Below are 20,618 nucleotides of genomic sequence, written 5' to 3' on the forward strand. Positions count from 1 at the left end.
TGGTACTTGGGAATTAGTTGTTAGGGGATTATCCTGAATCAGCCTCGTTAATCTTTCTTTTTTTTTGAATTCTTTCTTGTATATAATGTTCTAATTTCGTGTGATGATTTCATTCGGGTGTGATGGTGTTTCTGTTTTATTACTGTGGGTTGTTTTGTTTTAATTTACTTGCCCTATTAAACTAGGATTGATAGATGATTTTTTTATTTTTTTTTTTTGTATTATATTATATTATCTATTACATGTACATAGAGTCTTTATTTATAGATATATAGTAATCACCAGTCAGGTAAGTTTTATTCGTTTTGCATGCAGCTGTTCTTCATCTGAGGAATTTTCTTCATCTGAACTCTTCAATTGAACCTCAGTATTAGCTAGTTCTGGTTCTTGTTCTTCTTGTTTAGGTTTTTGGTTTGGTTTGAACTTGGACTTGGATGTATTCTGAATAAGTTTAAAAAACTTTGGTGGTTCACCAGATGGACACTTTATGCCTAGTTCATTAATCAATGGATCAGGTTCATATTTAACTTGCTTACCCTTTAATGGAATTGTTAGATTCTGTAGTGGATGATTTAGTTCAAAGGATAAATTATTTATAACTGGAACTTTACCCAAGGGATTCAATTCTGGATTAAAATAAACTGATTTCAGTCCCCATAGTTTGGTTTGTTGTTTGAGTTTTTCCTTTTCCTTTTTTTGTATATCTTGTAGGAATGGTTTTAATTTATTTTCATGAAGTTTATTCTTTTCTATAAATGACCAATCTTCTTTTAGGGATTCTAAATATGACTTGTCTTGCTCTGATTTATCATCTTGTTGTTCTAATCTTTGAATCTTGTAGTAAAGCTTTATAGGATCAGTTTTAGATAATTTCTCTAGTTTATGTTGATGTTTTTGACGTTGTTGTATTTTAGAAACTTGCTTCCTTTCATTCTTTTTGAATTCATCTGCTAGATTCCAATTACCTCGTATCATATTAGTATGATGATATTTCTCATCCGTTTTGAAAACAAATACGCATTAAATTTAATTATATTTTTTTTTTTTTGTCTTTTCTTTTCTTTTCCACATTTAAAAACACCATCAACAACCATTATCAACACCAAATGAGTCTGACTCCATTTAACCCTAACTCGCCTAGTGTTCCTTTTCAAGGAGATTTTTCACAAATTCCATATGATGTTTTAGAATCTATAAGGAATAGATTAAATCAAATTCGTCAATCATTAGCTAAATTAGCAGAACAAATCAATAGTCATAATCGACATCCAAATAAAATTAAACTTCCATCCTATCTGCATTTTCAAAACCAATTTCAAGTTTTAATAACTCAATTAACTTCAATAGCAAGTCAATTATATAATAATGAAGATTTACTCAAAAATACTAATGTTTATCCAACACCTATATTTCCTACAACTGCACATGAAAATATGTTGACAACTTTATTAAGAAAGAAAGCTGCTCCTGAAGTAGATGAATGGATAAATAATTCAAAAGCAATAATGGAGAATAAAAATTTGAATTTATTAAAAGATGATGAATTGATAACTTGGTGTCTTGCAACAATACAGGATTTAAGAGATGAATTTCAATTTTATGGATTTCATACCGTTGATGAATTGGATTATATGGAAACTCCTCAAGGTAAACAAGAAGCTAAAGAAAAGAAAGATAAAGAACATGAACGTGATCAAGCTGAATTGAAAATAACCTCTGGTGGAAAGAAAAGTTTACATCCTAATCAAGTTTTGAAATTCATGTGTCAAGGACAAATATAGTCACTATAACTAATACAATAGAATTAAATAAACACTAATATACATCTCTATAATATGTGACATTGTCATGAGTGAAATCACTTCATGTTTAGTTCTTCTATATCATCATTTAGTCTACCATTTTGAATGCCATCTAAATTGAAAATAACAAATTAAAATGAATTAACCTTCAAGATCATAGTATGCTTCGTAGAAATACATTAATGAAAAAATGAAAAATGCAATGGCACCACCTAAGGTAACGGTTCTCATGGAAATCTTCTTAGCCAATAATTGACCACCAATACAAGCTAAAGCAGTACAGAAACCATGACCGATAATGGCACCCGTAATAACAATCCAATAGTTGGATCCAGCAGCCATAGCAATGGTTGCAATTTGAGATCTATCACCCCATTCACCCAAAAAAGTCATAACAAATACTTGAATCCAAATAGGAGTGAAAATAAATGAAGCCAAGTTTTGAATTTGATTACCAATTTCAACATAAAATGGAGTATTCTTGACTTTATTAATTGGAGCACCACCAGCTTCAGCATCATCCAATTGATTGTTTAATCTCTTAGCAACAATTTCTTCTTCAACTTCAGCCATTTCCTCATCAACACCAACATCTTTACTCATGGCCAAACCTTCTCTCAACAATTTGTAACCAAAAATTATAAACAAACCGGAAGCTAAGAATTGGGTAACTCTTCTGGAAAGCAAGTTAGGTAATGTGTTACCAATGACACCGGATAAAACAGTCATAATAGCCAAAGATGCAAAAGCTGATGTGAAAACAACAAGTCTGGAATTTTTCATGGCCATTAATGCTGCAATCAAAAATGTTTTATCACCAATTTCAGAAACAACAATCATGGACAAAGACATAAGAAACTCGTCCATTTCATCATTACGTTCATTCTCTGCTGATGGTTCAGCAACTTTACCTCCATTATTATAAGGATCTAATGGTTGCTTGGCATCTTTGGCAGCAGGAGCGTTATCTTCATCAGCGAGTTTTTGAATACCCAATTTATGAGAAGATTTATCAACAGCTGGTGCTGCAACATCATCAACAGACCCATCAATATTTTCAACAACAGCTACACAAGCTGTTGTAAGTAATGATAATGTGAATATAAATTTGGATAACTTCATGGTTTATGACTGACAAAAAAAAAAGAAAAAGGCGTACTGTGTGATATATTTTTCAACTTCTTTTTATTTTTATTTTTTTTTTTTGCGATCTCTTTGTCTGGTGCCTCTTCTATCGGAGTTTAGTTGGATTGAAGGGAATTGTGGGTTTGTCGATTCTTATACGAGGAATGACCTTCTATAGTTACTTCGACTATCAAAATATCAAATTTGAAAAACAAACACAACAAAGTAAAAGATTTATCAAAGTGATTTAATTCTTCTGCTTATCAACTTTGTAATGATGGGAGCGAAAAAGGAAAAAAAAAAAGAAAAAATTTTGTAGAACATGTTAACGTGTCGCTGTTGTCCAGAGAGACAAACGGTCCTGTGTGTCCTTTGAAAAATTTCCCCTCCTATTTTTTGGGCCGATTCAGAATTTAGGGCTGGCATTCATGTATTCCTTTTTTTTTAGAGCTTGGTATTAGACCTTGCTCGTCGATGTATCCATGGATCAAGTAAAGTCGGTTCAACGAATTGCGCCTACTCTTCCTAAGATGCCCAGTTCTGCCGAAGCTAAATGCGCAAAGGTACCCATGGAATAAACTCTAATGGTTCGAATATAACACAAATATAAACCCTCTCGTGATGATTACCATTTTGGTGATTCTGATTCGTCGTCTCACAAAACAATCAGTCTCGGATCGATTTTCACGGCTTGAATATTTCATAACCCCCTTAAGGCTTTTGCAGTATTTATTCGTGTCAAAAAAAAATTGTTTCGTTTTATTAAATATATAAATAAATCAGTTAAAAGAATGGTTAAAATAAAAGAATATATATGTATGTATGTGTGTGTGTGAGGTTTTGTTGCCCTGTTGAATAGTTTAGATAATTACAACTCAAAAATAGACAAATAAATACTAACCGTCATGATAAATTGTACTGATACTTTTTTTTATAGAAGGATATTCCCCCTCTACCTTCAAATAAATATAATGCAAAATTAAGAAGATATAAGAAAAATGAAAAAAATTGGCTAAATCTTTACTCATCCTCTATATTGTTTAATGATGAGCAGATGGCATTGGGTTGTCAACAACAACACCGTCTTTTACTTTACCACCTTCAACCCAACCACCATATTCAATCTTATCACCGGCGTGTTGTTCTTGGAATTGTTTAATTCTGTCAACCATAACTGGTCTGAATGATTTGATCAAACCTTGCACTGGCCAAGCAGCAGCATCACCCAAGGCACAAATGGTGTGACCTTCGATTTCTTTGGTTAATTCGAAAATCATATCAATTTCTTTTTCAGTGGCTTGACCTTTGTAAAATCTATCCATCATTCTTTGCAACCAAGTAGTACCTTCACGACATGGAGTACATTGACCACAGGATTCATGTTTATAGAAATGGGAGAATCTTTGAATGGCTCTTATAATATCAGTTTGTTTGTTCATAACAATGACAGCTGCGGTACCTAAACCGGAACCAACATCTCTTAAAGCATCGTAATCCATCAAAACGTGGTCACAGGTTTCTTTTGGCATAATTGGAACAGAAGAACCACCTGGAATAACACCCAACAAGTTATCCCAACCACCTTTGATACCACCACAGTGCTTTTCTAACAATTCTTTTAATGGAATAGACATTTCTTCTTCAACAGTACATGGTTCATTGACGTGACCAGAAATACAGAACAATTTAGTACCAGAGTTTCTTTCACGACCAAAAGAAGCAAACCAATCACCACCTCTTCTTAAAATAGTTGGGGCGACGGAAACACTCTCAACATTGGCAACAGTGGTTGGTCTACCAAATAAACCAACACCAGCTGGGAAAGGAGGCTTTAATCTTGGTTTACCAGCTTTACCTTCGATAGATTCAATCAAAGCGGTTTCTTCACCACAGACATAAGCACCCATACCACGGTGAATATAGACATCAAAATCATAACCTGATCCACAAGCGTTCTTACCAATTAAACCGGCTTTGTAAGCTTCGTTAATGGCATTTTGTAAAATTACAGTTTCATTGTAGAATTCTCCTCTAATATAAATATAAGCAGCAGTAGCATTCATGGCTCTACCAGCCAACAAACACCCTTCAACCAATTTATGTGGATCTTTTCTAATAATTTCTCTATCTTTACAAGTACCTGGTTCCCCTTCATCTGCATTGACAACCAAATATCTTGGACCTACATTCTTTTCCCAACCAGGTGGGTTCATGAATGACCATTTCAAACCAGATGGGAAACCTGCACCACCTCTACCTCTTAAACCAGATTTCTTCATTTCATCGATAATCCATTTATCACCTTTCAATATGATTTCTTTGGTTTTATACCAATCACCCATTTTTTGTGCTGATTTTAAGTCATGGCCATAGTTACCATAGACATTTTGAAATATACGATCTTGATCTTTTAATCCTCCATGTACTCTATTTGGGATAGATGCTGGATCAGCTGCAGTGGCTAATCCACGTACCATTGTACGAGGCTGTATTTTGAAATTGCGAAGCATGTTTCAAAGTAATGTTTTGTTATTGATTTATATTAATGAGTAGGTTGATGGATAAATATCAACTTCAATTGTCCAGTCAGCTTTTAGTATTTGGAATTTTTCTCTTCAGTTTTTTTTTTCTTCCCTCTGCTTGTTATTATTATTAATTATGGAGGGGGAGTCGTGTGAAAAGTTGCAATTTTTTGTAACGAGGATTTCCTTCAATTTTATTCGTTAATTTTTCTGTTCCTTTTCTGTTCCCCCTACGATTCGTTGCGTTTTTTTTTTTTTTTCGTTCTCTCTTTCTTTCTCGCTTTCAATTCGGTAATAGGTACACTACCTTTTTTGTTTTTCCAATTTTGTTCTTAGAGAAAGGCACATTTATTGTCGAATGTCTACAGTTGAAGTTTGAAATCAACAATAACAAATGATAATACATATATTAAATAATAAATAAGTTGATTGCCAGAAAATTCAAATATTAGTAAATACAAAAACTGACTATTCGTAAACGTTTGGTAGATTCAAAATAACAACCTGATTAGCTCATAATCACCAAATGAAGATATGTTAATACTTAGGTTGGATTTTTTTTCCTATGATGGCTTTTTGCTTTTTATAGTCTCAGGTTTTGTTTGGTCGTGTAAGTTTACCATAAACGCTGATTGGTCAATCAACTAAGTACACAGTTTACTCTCATATATTCATGTAATCCACAGTTAAAGATCTTTTTTTTTTATCTAGTTTTATAACCAGCTTGTTGTATTGTCGTTTGTATGTGTGGGTATTACAATTTAGAACTAATGAACCTTTGAAAGATTATCTGTAGAAATTTGCAACAAAATGGCAATAAACTCAGTAACGATCACTCCAATTAGAAAAATACAATTTCTACACCATTTGATATTTTATTTACATGATCTAACATATCATAACACACAAACCCCATAATAGTTACTCCATTATTGTCCCATTAAAGACAGATGAAGTAATCAATGCTTCAAATCATACCAGTGTCGCGTCTCTGTTTACTTGTACAAAAAAAGTCGTGTACGCTCAATCAAAAAAATTTTAAATTCTATTTTTGGAGGCGCGGGGAGGAAAGAGAGAAGGAGGCGGATTGTTTCAATAGTAAATGCAATGAAGCAACACAGAACAAGAAGTAACAGAAAAAAATCAGCAAATGATCATCGTCTATACATTAACCGATCCCTCCCATCACATTTAATGTTGCCTTAAATTAGCCTTGTATATGAAAACAACAACAAAAAATCCGCACTACTAAAAATTTTCAACCACCCCCAAAAATATAATTTCAACTATTCAAACATTGCATCAATACAAACATTTCATTCATTGACATTCGTTATAATAACTTTATAAAAACGAGAAATATGACAACTCAGAAAACGATTACACTGATAATTATTGGAATTCTACTATCTTTATACTATTATTATGTTCATAAGTATATCAGTTCATATTCACAGACTATTTATAATCCCCTTTTGAAAAATCAGCCCAAATTAGCTGGTAACCAATATTTATTCAAACAATTCCCTTATGAAGATAGAAAACAAATAGGTAAAGAGAATGCCACTATGGTTATGCTAGTACGAAATGGAGAACTTAAAGGAGCATTAGAATCAATTCGATCACTTGAAGATAGATTTAATAAATATTATAAATATCCATGGGTGTTTTTAAATGATGTACCATTTGATGATGAATTTATTGAACAAACTTCATTAATGGCAAGTGGTGAAACATTTTATGAATTAATTCCTGAAGACGATTGGCAACCTCCAAGTTATATAAATCAAACTAAATTAACTGAAAATTTAATTAATTCTCGAGAAAGTGTATTATATGGAGGTGTAAGATCATATAGAAATATGTGTCATTTTAATTCAGGCTTTTTTTATAAACAAAAAAGATTATTAAATTATGATTGGTATTTTAGAGTTGAACCTGATGTTGAATATATGTGTGATTTTCAATATGATCCATTTGAATTATTACGGGTCAATAATAAAGTTTATGGATTTGTTATAGCCATTACTGAATATGAAAATACCATTCCTACATTATGGCCCACAGTTGAATCATTTATGAAAGAGTATCCTGAATTATTACATCCTAATAATGCTATTGATTTCATAACTACCAATGAAACTTCACTCAACCACTATATTGAAATGATTGAAAGTTCAACAGATTATAATTTATGTCATTTCTGGTCCAATTTTGAAATTGGAAACTTGAATTTTTTTAGAAATGAATCATATGAAACATATTTTAAATATTTGAGTAAAAGTGGGGGTTTTTATTATGAAAGGTGGGGTGATGCACCCGTACATACAATTGGGTTGAGTTTATTAGCAGATAAGAATTCTATACATCATTTTGAAGATATTGGATATTATCATGCTCCTTATTTAAGTTGTCCAAGTTCAAGAGATGTGGTAAGTTCGAAAAGATGTATTTGTCAACCACGACAAGCTGAAAAGGAGATCAATAGAACAATCGATACTAATGTATATAGTTGTTTACCTAGATGGTGGAAATATGGATCAGGTAAAAAGTTTCTAAATGAAATAGATTATAAACGTCAATAGATGATCAATATTTTTTTGCAGTCTTTTTTTTTTTTTAGTACATAGAGCGTTGTGGTAAAACCGAGAATTGGTGAAGAGAGAACAAAAAGTCGCAGCATTAAAATTTTCCAAATCTTCTCTTTCCTCATCTCACAAATAAAACCAAAAAAAAAAAAAAAATATTCATATATTCAAATCCATTATTAACCCTTTCATCACATCAAACAAATTAATAATGGCTAAAGGTACTTTAAAGAAACAATTAAAGAATCAACAATTGTTGGATGCTATAGATAAGGCTAAAACTAAACCAGTTGCCAAAAAAGTCATAGAACAAGAACAATCTGAAGACGAAGAAGAAGAAGAAAATGAACCAGTAGTTTTAACTTCTGCACAAATTAAAAAATCCAAAAAATCCAAAAAGAATGATGATGGTGATTATAAAAGTGATGTTTTGTCTAAGAAAGAACAAAGAAAGTTAAAGAAATTACAATCTAAAGCAGAAATTGAAGAAGAAGAACAAGAATCTGAAGATGATGACGAAGAAGAAGAAGAAGAAGAAGAAGAATTAGATTTGGAAAGATTAGCTGCAAGTGACAGTGAAAGTGATCTCAATGATGACGATGATGAAGAAGAAGATGAAGATGACGAAGAAGAAGAAGAAGGCGAAGAAAAGGAAAACGACAAAGAAGAAGAACAAGAAGATATTCCATTATCAGATGTTGAAGTTGATTCAGATGCTGATATTGTTCCACATACTAAATTAACCATAAATAACATGGCTGCCTTAAGAGAATCATTAGCACGTATTGAATTACCATGGAGTAAACATTCATTTATTGAACATCAATCCATAATAAGTGCCGATAAAATTGAAACTCAAATTAAGGATATTTATGATGATACTGAAAGAGAATTAGCATTTTATAAACAAGGTTTAGATGCTGTTAAACAAGCTAGAACTACATTATTGAAATTAAAAGTTCCATTTTCTCGACCAATGGATTATTTTGCTGAAATGGTTAAAAGTGATGAACATATGGATAAATTAAAGAATAAGTTGTTAACTGAAGCTGCTAACAAAAAAGCTAGTGAAGATGCAAAGAAACAAAGACAATTGAAGAAATTTGGTAAACAAGTTCAAAATGCTACTTTACAAGAAAGAGCTAAACAAAAGAGGGAAACTTTGGAAAAAATTAATTCTTTGAAAAAGAAAAGAGGAGCTAATGAAATCAGTAATGATGATGATTTCCAAATTGCTTTAGAAGAAGCCACTAGAGAAAATGATAATAGAGATAATAAAAGAAGAAAACCAAATTCTAAAAGATTGGCTAAAGATGCCAAATATGGTTTTGGCGGTAAGAAGAGAGGTAAGAGAGAAAATGATGCTCAATCATCTGCTGATATTAGTGGGTTTTCAACTAGAAAAATGAAGGGTAAATCTTCTTCTAGACCAGGTAAAAGTAAACGTAGAAGAAATTAATCATGATAAAGTATTGCTTTCTTTCCTAGTTCTTATCATCTTTGTTTTTTATTTTTGATTCTTTTGTATATTTAATTTGAAAATAGACATGAAAGTGCATATTCATAATGTGAATCTGTTGGTAACCGCGTGCGTGCGAGCGTGCGCTGTTGCGCGCGCGTGAGAGACCACTTTTCGTTTTTTTTCTTTTTTCCTTTAGTCGTATAAAAATCATCTGAGACTCCCATGGGTTGATCTCGAGAGAATAAGAAAAATCTGAAGGAAAAACTTTTCTTAATCTATACACACAGTAATATCATCCAATTACAAGTAATTCCCAATAAACAATGTCTGATAAAGCAGCTGCTAGAGAAAGATTCATTTCAGTCTTTGACGATGCCGTTGAAGAATTGAAAGAAGTTTTAGTTTCTTATAAAATGCCACAAGAAGCCATTGATTGGTTTGTTAAAAACTTAAACTATAATACTCCAGGTGGTAAATTAAATAGAGGATTATCCGTTGTTGATACTTTTGCAATTTTAAACAATACAACTGCTGATAAATTAAATGACGAACAATATAAAAAAGTTGCATTATTAGGTTGGGCAATTGAATTATTACAAGCTTATTTCTTGGTTGCTGATGATATGATGGATCAATCTAAAACTAGAAGAGGTCAAAAATGTTGGTATTTGGTTGAAGGTGTTGGTAATATTGCCATTAATGACTCTTTTATGTTGGAAGGTGCTATTTATGTTTTATTGAAGAAGCATTTCCGTCAAGATCCTTATTATGTTGATTTATTGGATTTATTCCATGAAGTTACTTTCCAAACTGAATTGGGCCAATTGTTAGATTTGGTTACTGCCGATGAAGAAGTTGTTGATTTGGATAAATTTTCATTAGATAAACATTCATTTATTGTTATTTTCAAAACTGCTTATTACTCATTCTATTTACCTGTTGCTTTAGCCATGTACATGAGTGGTATTAATAGTGAAGAAGATTTGAAACAAGTTAGAGATATTTTGATTCCATTAGGTGAATATTTCCAAATTCAAGATGATTTCTTGGATTGTTTTGGTACTCCAGAACAAATTGGTAAAATTGGTACTGATATTAAAGATAACAAATGTTCTTGGGTTGTTAACCAAGCTTTATTGCATGCTACTCCAGAACAACGTAAATTATTAGATGATAATTATGGTAAAAAAGATGATGAATCCGAACAAAGATGTAAAGAATTATTCAAATCTATGGGTATTGAACAAATCTACCATGATTATAAAGAATCAATTGTTGCTAAATTGAGACAGCAAATTGATCAAATTGATGAATCAAGAGGTTTGAAAAAAGATGTCTTGACTGCTTTCTTAGGTAAAGTTTACAAGAGATCTAAATAGAGTTCATAAAACTGAGTAAATATCTAAATTAAGAATAAATACTTATTCATTAATTCGATTATTTCCAATTGATAAAAACGTACAATCTTCAATAAATCTAATTGTTTTTAATAACTTCTTTTTTTTTTTTATATTTTATTTTCAACTCTTTTTGAATATGTAATGTAAACGTTAAACAAATGAATAATAATAAACTATTCCATAATACAGAAATTATCCTTAAACGTTAACTCTTTCCAATTCTTCTCTACCTTCTTTAGTGTACAAGTATTCATTGTAATCTCTAGCTCTAGTCCAGATAGTCCAAACAACAGCAAATGGAATAGCAACATAAAGGAATTGATTCTTAGTTCTTCTAAAAGTATTGAAAACAGCATTATAAGCAGCTCCTTTCAATGGTTTAGCAGCAAATGGAGAAATAGTATATTGAGTAATATATTTTTGCTTTGGGGAACCCAAGTTACCCCACCAGCCTAAGTATGAATGAGCATGTGGTGGTCCGGCCATTTTTATTATTATTATTATTAGTTATTAATGGTTGGATTATTGAAAGAGTAAAATAGAATCTTTGAAATTAAACGCTCTTCATTTTTTTTTTCTCTCATTTCTATATGGTGAGAAATAGACAAATCCAATTTTGGATTCATGTTATTGGTTGGACTATATACAGGAATTTGTTAATATATATCACGTGTGCCTACTAATGATTCAATGAATAACCATAGACATACAGAAGTGACTACCATTAACTGAAACATGGCCCGAATAGACGTAGATATAGGGTTTTCATGGATTGGTATGGTTAACACTGTAGGGATAGAAGCGAAACCCCTAATACGACATTGCAATTACAAGAATTATACAGATCGTTTTCTGATTTCAACAACTGCTGGCATGTAGAGATGCAAAATTAGATAAGATAATCCGGTAGTAATACTGACGGACAGAAAACTATTAATATCTAGAAGACAAGGTTAGAATAAGCTTTATACATTAAGAATTTATTATTATTATTATTAAGAGACTGACAAAGAAGAACTAAAGATAAAAAGTAGCATTTGATCAATAATACACCCATCACTTGGTAATATTTGCTCCGTAATACTACTTGTCTTATTAATGATAGTTTAACATTTATATTGAGAAATTCCTCTTGTTTATTCTTTGGATTTGTTTCGTAAATAATAAAATTTTTTATATTATATTATACATTATGGACAAACAACCAGACATGTTTAAGCAGCAGTCAAACGTCTTTGAGAAGCTAATCTACCTCTTTGTCTTGAGTTTAATCTAACTTGTTTTTCTTCAACGGCTTTTTCAACAACTTCATCTTCTTCAGTCAAAGTTAATTCAATGTGAGATGGAGTGGATTGGTAAGCGTTAATTCTACCGTGAGCTCTGTAAGTTCTTCTTCTTTGTTTTGGAGCATGGTTAACTTGAATGTGAGAAATAACTAATTTAGAAGAATCTAAACCTTTAGCTTCAGCGTTAGCTTGGGCATTTCTTAATAAATCTTTAACAAAGTTAACAGATTTAGCTGGCCATCTAGCTTTGGTGACACCGAATTCTTTACCTTGAGCGGTTCTACCAATAGAAGAAGCGTATCTTCTGAATGGAATAGCTCTTTGGTGGTCCAAAACTTGATCCAAGTATTTTTGAGCTTTTTCTAATTTCCAACCATTGATGGCTTGGGCGGTTTCTCTGGTGTTTTTGAAGGAAACTCTCAAGTAAGAACCACGGGCAGAAGCAGACTTGGCTGGGTTAGCAGGAGTGGCAGCGTAACGGACCATTGTTGATATTCTGTTGATTAGTTTATCTAGTAAAAGGTTTCTTCTTTTGTAAAAAAATTTCTTTCACCTTTTTTTGAAAAATTAATTTTGTTAGAGTGTACAGTTGTGAGAGTGCGAAGCACTGTGTGTCTGTGTGTGTGTGCGAGTGCTGTGAGTTTGGTTGTGCGAATCGTGCGAAATTCGGATTGTGGGCGTAGTGTGAATGTGGCTAAAAAAAATTGGTTATAGTGACAAATTGTATGGCAGAAAAAATGTTTTAGTATGTGTGTACGTGTACATGGAGCAAAAAAACAACAATTTTTTATTGCGAATTCATTAATTAACTATTGAAGTCTGGGTGCGCACAAATATGAATTAGGGCTATAACCCTAGTGCGAACAAAATCTTTATAGGCGATTTTTAACATGCGTGCGATTCCATATTCGGAATTGCAAACTTAAGGTTTATGAGTATAATTAGAGTCAACAAGAGGATATTGCTTAATAGGTTTCAGCTTGAACTTACTTATGAACTATAGTTATTGGCAAACACCACTTTAATTGTTTAATTGAGATAGTTTGATAAAGAATCTAGCTGGTGTATATTCCCATACTTTACTGTTTAGTTTTTTTTTGTTGTTTCTGTCTAGGGCGGTGCCAATTCCTTTTTTTTTTTTTTTTGCTCATTAAGGGGTGCACCTGGAACAATTAAAATCCTACGTCATATATTGAGATAAACTCTTTAATATTAAAAGTTTTTTGAAACATTAACATGGTTTGATATTCCATTGTTAATACACATTTATAAAGATGATAATTATAGTCGAAAATTATTTATCAGAAGTAACATTGAATTAACAAGAATGTTAAAAATAACTTGACTTGTTGGTGATGAGTGAGTACTACATAGAATTGTGTGACATCGTTAAGCACCAAATTGCGAGGTATCAGGCCGAGAATCTAAAATGGAATAATATTAATCGCATTAAATAGACAATAATTAACAAAAAAACAAATTTAAACATTACACAAACAATCTACGGGCGATTATTTCCATCTACTTTTTTTTGGAGAAAGAATGGAAAAGTAAATGTAGGAAAGGTTATTATTGTGATGGGTCGTTAAAAATATATTCTGAATCGTTTTCTAAAACTGAAATTATTGATTTGCTGTTAGTTACGGGCATGTACTAGTTTCCATTTTTTGGTTTTCGTCTATAAAGCTGCCACTAGTATTTGCTACATTTCGTAGTTTAAGTGAAGTCAAATTTAGCGGCGAACTAAATAATCAGTGAGTCAAGAAGTAAGGAATAATTTCCCACTTAATAATTCTTTGTTTCGAGTAGATCAGGGCACAATTTTAACCCACATCGCGATAAACCAACTTACAGCGAAAAAATATTTATACAAATAAAAAAGAAACAGTAAGTTTGGTACACAGGCTGGGCTGTAATTTCTCCATAAAACTCTTTCATACTAATGGCAATACCATCACTATTAAAGGTAGATGTAGGTATTGACAACTGACGATATTGTAAATGCAAATCATGTATTAAGCAAAAAAAGAATTTCAGGATAGGGGTGCATCAATTTGTACTTCATTTGATAGTGATAATTAAAAAAAATAAAAATCAAAAAAAAAAAAAAAAATTGTTACAGTATGACTACGAGACAATAGGAATACATGAAGGAAATCCTTCCGGTCAAGATTACATTGATTATCTAATGAGAATGCCCGCATTCAGTGTAATATTGTAGTAAACTTGTGGGAAACAAGCAAATGGAACAAGTGGAGAGATTGTTAATTTCTAGCAATTTAACCCACTACTATCAGTGGAGCTCCCCATATTTATAAGAAGCAGACATCACACAGACAGCATATTTTTATTTTTATTTTTATTTTTATTTTTAAATTGCTGATCAACTTGAAACAATGAGCTAGAATTGCGTAATGAAAGATATCTGACTGCAAAGAAAGCAGAATGGAATACATGAAATTAACCCGATAGGAGTGCTAATAAGTAAGGTCAGTCATTTTTTAATGGATCTACGAGCCATGTTGATTTTTGTCCTATTCCTTGTCATTGAGTTTCACTCTTGTCTCTTTTTAGTTTTTTTTTTTTTGTTTTTCTTTTGCTTACATAAAGTATGGCTCATTCAATGCTTTAATCAAGAAGGAAGAAGAAAACCATCCATGCATAATCGTTTGAAATTATTACTTTTAAATAGACAAACTAAAAAATAAATAAATAAATGAATAAATAAAACAAGGAAAGGAAATAGAAAATCAAAACCAAGGTGGGATAGTATTTTCCTTCTTGATTCCTTGCCCTTTTATTTGAATGAATTGAAATACACTACTATAGTGATATATTCGATTTTTATGATGAACAAGTAGCGGGTATAATCAAATTTATAATTTTTGTACAATACAAACACCAGTAGAGAAGGAAAGAAAAATTAGGAAAACCAAAAGGTATCCCCGTCATTTCCATCGATCTTCTTCCTTCTCTAAATTTTATTTGTTGGTTGTTTTAGTTTTGCAGTGGGTACAAAAATGGTAGATTTATATATTATATTATCTATCTTTTCAATTCACAATTTCGACCAGTTATTATTCTGGCTCATGATCAAAGGGTTAATAAACCAACAAACAAACAACAACATCAAAAAGGAACCATCTTTTAATAATAACGATGACGACTACTACAACCTGGCTGTTTCTCACACCCATTTTCAACTACAACAATTCAAACCAAAAATTAAATTCTTAAACATAAAAAAAAGAAAAACAAAATGCACAGTAAAAAGCCTAAAAGTATCTTGGAGGGCTTGTGCTTTGTTCGAAATTTGGTTGCTCCCTTTTTCATTTTGATTTTCTTTTTTTGTAGTTGTGTCTTTTCTTTGTATCGACATATTCTAATTAATTTCTAATTTACATCAAAGGATTCACAACCAACTACATATAAACCTACAATCAATCATAGACTGGTAACTATCGTTTTTATCCGAAGGGAATTTGTTTTTTGTTCTATTGTACACACTAATTTTTTTTTTTAATTCTATTTGGCACTTCTCACTTTAACTTACAGATTGCAAAAAACAAAAACTAGATGAAATCAATAAACCGAAAAAAAGAACCTTTTTAACAAATCTACACTACCTTTCTATTTAAGTTGACAACGAATGATTAGAATCATCTAATAAAAATACCAATAATTTATATATCAATAATCTAAATTGATTGTAACAGATACAAAAAAAATGTCAATTCTTTTATAAGTATCTCTCATTTTGACCCAAAGTTCCTTGTTAAGAATATTACAATAATAATAATAATAATAATTTTGTTTTAAAGTGCCACAAACTCAATAGGTAAAAAAAAGACCAAGATGCATAATTGGTTCTTTGTGTTACTTTATGATTTTTTTTTTTTTTTTTTTTTTTGTAATTTGCATTAAACACATTTTTTTTTTCTTCTTTCTTTTTGGAATATTTATATTCCCTTTCCTCCTGGTTAAAATTCAGTTTATGTAAATATATATAAAATCACATTTATTCCTTTCACTTTCTTCTTTTCAAAATCAATTTTTTTTTTGTTTGTTCTTGTTCAATCTTTATTTTAAAATTTCACGTCTCATTTTTTTTGTTTGTATTTTTTTTTATCAACCAGTATGAGTTTCAAATGTATATCCTACCAATGATGGAAAAGAAGGAGAGAGAGATAGTCAGAGAAAGACAGAAAAGCACAGAGGGAAAATATACCCCAAATATACCAGACCTATGATTGATTCAGTAAATTTTTAAACTACTCCCCAACCCTCCAGCAAAAAATTTAAATTAACTCGTCATTCCCATGAATTATAAAATCTTTGATTAAAGGCAAAAAAAAAAATTCCCTCGTTTTGCTCAGTAATTTTTTTGTTTGATACCTTAAATGTGTATCACTCCAAGTCCTGTCATGCTATTAAGATGCATGGTTGCTCGGTATTAATCAACTACGAGCATTTTCATCCCAGAGATATTAAATTAAAAAAAAAGAAAACATACCTAATCAAATATTCGTGATAATGTCACGTGCCGGGACTTTATACACGACCACAGAGGACGTGTGAATTGAGTCAAAACAACAATCAATGTGCGAGAACGAGAGTGAGAAAAAAAAAGCAAAAAAACCGACAAAAAAATTCCCTCTCTCTCTCTCTCAAAATTAACAAACAACAAAAAAAAAAACAAATTTTTCTAGTTGGATAACGTTTCCCCTAAGGATTTTTTTACAACCAAATTTATTTGTATTGGAAACATTAAATCAGGGTTAATCAAACTGATTTGTATCAATCAAGCAATTAGTTGATCTATAATCCACATTCTTTTAATCATAGTATCATTACAAGGGACAGTTAAGAACCAGAGAAAATTGAACGAAAAAAAAAAACAATAATAACAACAACAACAACAACACCAATAATAATAAACTATTCCAATATGAGTGTTTCACCAGGGGAAGAAAATAAACCAACAACAACAACAACTGTTGCAGAGGATGAAAATGTTGCAAATATTCCTTCGCATACTATACTTGAACAAGAACAACAACCGCAACCACAACAACAAGAAGAAGATGTGGCTGCTGTTGGTAGTACTGATAATATTCCTCCTGCTATAGAGTCAACAGAGGAAATAAATGCAAACCAATTGGATGAAAAACAAATGGAAGAGATTGTGTCACTTAACCAACAAGATGGTAATGGTGAAAGTTTGCTTCAGCTGGTTTCTCCATCAGCACTGAATGATAATCAATCAGACATTCCCGTTCAAGAAGATAATGAACAGCAGCAGCAACAACAACAAGAGGAGGCAGCATCAGAAGTAGTAAATGAAGCTCCTATTGCTAACTCAAATGATTTGCCGGAAGAACCAGTGGTAGATGCAAATGAAGAACAACAAGAACCAACTATCGAAGCCAAGGACCTTCCTGAGTTGTCGGAGCAGAATGTAAATCAGTTCGTTGAAGAGCAAAATACTGAAACAAATCATGTAGCCCCAGAAAGTAGTTCATTACCAAATGATGAAATTAATGGGTTGTCAGAAGCTTCTACTGAACAAGGCTCTTCTGAAGTTGCTTCAGCATCAATCATCAATAACAACAACGTTGAGCAACAGGAGCAACAGCAACCGGAAGAAGTAAAAGAAAAAGAACAACAAAAGGAAGAAGAAGAAGAAGAAGTCGACATTCAATTAGATATTCCTGACATGCCAGAGTCAACTGAACAAGTCCAAGAAGAAGATAAAATGGATGTTGATATTCCTCAAGAAACACCTGTTGCGTTCCAACCTTCTGCATCTGAGAATAGACAGTTTGAAGAGGAAGAAATTAAACAAGAATTAGGAGAAGATGAAGAATTGAAGAATATTCAACAAGATGACCCTTCCTTTGATGGTAACTACAATGTCAATGATTACAACAAATCTGATGATGAATTAGAAAAATCTGTCTTGATGAATGATGACAACATGGATTTGGATTCTAAACAAAGCGAAGAAGTTGCGTCAACAGAAGTACCAACTGCTACAGAGCCAATTGTTGATCAACCTCAAGAGGCTGCAGTTATACAACCACCACCTCAAATTCCAACTGAAGTTCCAATGGATTCAGCTAATGTTGGACTTAAAGTAGAAAAGCAAGAAGAACCAAAACCAATCGCAGCAGATCCGATTGTGCCAGAATCTGAACTAATCACCGCTGCTTCAAATTCAACCATCAACACTCCTGCTTCAGAGATTGTTAAGCCAACTCCAGTACTGGCTGAAAGCAAAGTTGTCATTAATAGTAATAATGATAACATCAGCAACGTCGTTGAAGAAGAAGCTGAAGAAGAGGAAGAAAACAATGAAGATGAACCAGAAGAACCTGCCAGAGAGAAACCAGTATACAAGCAAACACATTTGATCATTATACCATCCTATGCAAGCTGGTTTAACATGAAGAAGATCCATAAGATTGAAAAGGAGTCCTTACCTGAGTTCTTTGATACCACTCATCCATCCAAGTCTCCAAAACTTTATGTCAATTATAGAAACTTTATGATAAATTCTTATAGATTAAACCCAAATGAGTTTTTAACGTTAACCTCATGTCGTCGAAACTTAGTTGGTGATGTTGGTACTTTGATGAGAGTTCACAGGTTTTTAAATAAATGGGGTCTAATAAACTATCAAGTTAAACCACAATTCAAACCTGGTTATGCACTTGAGAAAATGCCAAATGGACAGCCAGTTGATTTGCCATATACAGGAGATTATCACGTCAAGTTTGATACTCCTCGTGGGTTGTTTCCATTTGACACTTCAAGAATACCTGTTGAACGAATTGATGTTAAAAAGTTGAAGAGCTTAGTAGAAGGTGATGTTAATAGTACTGTTGATCAGAATGGCAACAACACTGAACACACAACTAACAGTAACAACAAGAAGCATAGCTTACTGGATGAAACTCCTCAACAAGTAAAAGAAGAGGAACAACAAGAACAACAACCACCACGTAAGAAGAGAAATGATGGTTGGTCCGATGCTGAATATGATGCTTTGGTTAATGCAGTGAAATTATTCAAGAATGACTGGTATAAAATTGCTAATGCTGTTGGTTCAAACAAGACTCCTCAACAATGTATCCTCAAATTTTTGCAATTGCCATTGGAAGATAAATTTAATCCAATTAAAGATGACGATAGTGCAAGTATAAATTTGTTGAAATATGCTCCACATTATCCGGTCAGTTCTATCGACAATCCAGTATTATCCAATTTAGCATTCATGACCAAATTAGTTGATAGTAGTGTTGCCAAAGCTGCCAGTGAAGCTGCATCAAAAGCCATGGATGCGTGCATTGAAAAGAAAGTAGCTCAGGTCTACAACTCCAATAAGGACGAAACCCAAGAAAAACAAGAATCATCTAATGGGGCCATGGAAAGAGAACCAACAACCGAAGATGCTATTGCTACTACTTTTGGTATAATTGGTGGCAGAAGCCATTTGTTTTCAAGTTTTGAAGAAAGAGAAATGCATAAAATCAGTTCTAGTATAGTGAATCATGAAATTTCTAAAATTGAAACCAAGCTCAACAAGGTTGAAGAATTAGAAAAGATTTACGAACGTGAGAGACAACATTTGGCCAAACAACAAGAAGAATTATTTATAGACAGAATAGCGTTGACCAAATCCACAATTGGAGTGATTAGAAAATTAGAAGAAGCTATCAAATTGGTTGAAGGTAGTGGTAATGAAGCCGTTGGTAATTTATTAAATGATGCTAAATCATTATTATACAAGCCAACAAGGCAGGCATTAGAAGAAACAGATGCAGCCAAGGGAACATCAAATACTGCTCTGAATACTGATCAAGGTTCTGATGTGCAAGATGACAACATGATCCCATTGTCTTTGAAGGCTCCCCAAAGTTTCAAGATATGGGCACCATAAAAGAGATGGCGGACAAGCGAAGGAATCTACACAAACTATTAAGAATTTATTTGTAAAGAGTAACTATTTTAATACTTTTCATTTCTTGGATTTATACATGCATATATAGTATATACATTGTTTAATTAGGTGTAATTTAATACTAATTCTTAATTGAAAAAAAAAAGACAAAACGAAAGTGTAGTTTCATAATTGTTTGAATATGACTGGAAAAAGTCGTGTTTCAGAAACCGAAACAAATTCGGTGCCCCCATGATGTGAACCTCCAAGATTCTTTAACATTTTTTTTGCCTTGTTTGTTGCAAGTTCATTTTTGAGTTCATATTTTCTTCTTTATATTGACAATCAATCAACAACTCATAGCCCATATAATCATCAAATATTTAGAAATATTTGGGTACGTATTAAGGAGGGTAGTTTTTTTTTGACGGATATATTAATTCAAAAGTAAAACTAATATAGTTGGTATTTATTTTTTCTGAAATACTAGT

General features: G+C 32.1%; 10 protein-coding genes across 10 annotated transcripts; 5 read left to right on the forward strand and 5 right to left on the reverse strand. All coding sequences in view use genetic code 12, as the record gives it.

Moving 5' to 3' along the window:
* Nucleotides 1-285: 285 nt before the first annotated feature.
* Nucleotides 286-975, reverse strand: CTRG_01600 (uncharacterized protein; the record flags this gene model as incomplete). The annotated part of the gene is made up of 1 exon (XM_002547248.1): nt 286-975. The coding sequence occupies one exon, from the start codon at nt 973-975 to the stop codon at nt 286-288; it is 690 nt and encodes a 229-aa protein (XP_002547294.1).
* A 131-nt stretch (nt 976-1,106) lies between these two features.
* On the forward strand, nt 1,107-1,781 carry MED8 (Med8p; the record flags this gene model as incomplete). Its single annotated transcript, XM_002547249.1, has 1 exon — nt 1,107-1,781. The coding sequence occupies one exon, from the start codon at nt 1,107-1,109 to the stop codon at nt 1,779-1,781; it is 675 nt and encodes a 224-aa protein (XP_002547295.1).
* A 162-nt stretch (nt 1,782-1,943) lies between these two features.
* GDT1 (putative ribosome biosynthesis protein) lies at nt 1,944-2,924 on the reverse strand (the record flags this gene model as incomplete). The annotated part of the gene is made up of 1 exon (XM_002547250.1): nt 1,944-2,924. One exon carries the CDS (start codon nt 2,922-2,924, stop codon nt 1,944-1,946), a length of 981 nt encoding a protein of 326 aa, XP_002547296.1.
* A 1,043-nt stretch (nt 2,925-3,967) lies between these two features.
* NDH51 (Ndh51p) lies at nt 3,968-5,437 on the reverse strand (the record flags this gene model as incomplete). Its single annotated transcript, XM_002547251.1, has 1 exon — nt 3,968-5,437. The coding sequence occupies one exon, from the start codon at nt 5,435-5,437 to the stop codon at nt 3,968-3,970; it is 1,470 nt and encodes a 489-aa protein (XP_002547297.1).
* A 1,373-nt stretch (nt 5,438-6,810) lies between these two features.
* On the forward strand, nt 6,811-8,034 carry KTR2 (mannosyltransferase; the record flags this gene model as incomplete). Its single annotated transcript, XM_002547252.1, has 1 exon — nt 6,811-8,034. One exon carries the CDS (start codon nt 6,811-6,813, stop codon nt 8,032-8,034), a length of 1,224 nt encoding a protein of 407 aa, XP_002547298.1.
* A 214-nt stretch (nt 8,035-8,248) lies between these two features.
* Nucleotides 8,249-9,496, forward strand: CTRG_01605 (uncharacterized protein; the record flags this gene model as incomplete). The annotated part of the gene is made up of 1 exon (XM_002547253.1): nt 8,249-9,496. The coding sequence occupies one exon, from the start codon at nt 8,249-8,251 to the stop codon at nt 9,494-9,496; it is 1,248 nt and encodes a 415-aa protein (XP_002547299.1).
* A 326-nt stretch (nt 9,497-9,822) lies between these two features.
* On the forward strand, nt 9,823-10,878 carry ERG20 (bifunctional (2E,6E)-farnesyl diphosphate synthase/dimethylallyltranstransferase; the record flags this gene model as incomplete). The annotated part of the gene is made up of 1 exon (XM_002547254.1): nt 9,823-10,878. The coding sequence occupies one exon, from the start codon at nt 9,823-9,825 to the stop codon at nt 10,876-10,878; it is 1,056 nt and encodes a 351-aa protein (XP_002547300.1).
* A 219-nt stretch (nt 10,879-11,097) lies between these two features.
* On the reverse strand, nt 11,098-11,385 carry QCR8 (ubiquinol--cytochrome-c reductase subunit 8; the record flags this gene model as incomplete). Its single annotated transcript, XM_002547255.1, has 1 exon — nt 11,098-11,385. One exon carries the CDS (start codon nt 11,383-11,385, stop codon nt 11,098-11,100), a length of 288 nt encoding a protein of 95 aa, XP_002547301.1.
* Nucleotides 11,386-12,113: 728 nt separating this feature from the next.
* RPL17B (60S ribosomal protein uL22) lies at nt 12,114-12,671 on the reverse strand (the record flags this gene model as incomplete). Its single annotated transcript, XM_002547256.1, has 1 exon — nt 12,114-12,671. The coding sequence occupies one exon, from the start codon at nt 12,669-12,671 to the stop codon at nt 12,114-12,116; it is 558 nt and encodes a 185-aa protein (XP_002547302.1).
* A 4,462-nt stretch (nt 12,672-17,133) lies between these two features.
* On the forward strand, nt 17,134-20,127 carry CTRG_01609 (uncharacterized protein; the record flags this gene model as incomplete). The annotated part of the gene is made up of 1 exon (XM_002547257.1): nt 17,134-20,127. The coding sequence occupies one exon, from the start codon at nt 17,134-17,136 to the stop codon at nt 20,125-20,127; it is 2,994 nt and encodes a 997-aa protein (XP_002547303.1).
* Nucleotides 20,128-20,618: the final 491 nt, after the last annotated feature.

This window comes from Candida tropicalis (genome assembly GCF_000006335.3).
Source record: "Candida tropicalis MYA-3404 genomic scaffold supercont3.2, whole genome shotgun sequence".
Taxonomy (NCBI): Eukaryota; Fungi; Ascomycota; class Pichiomycetes; order Serinales; family Debaryomycetaceae; genus Candida; species Candida tropicalis.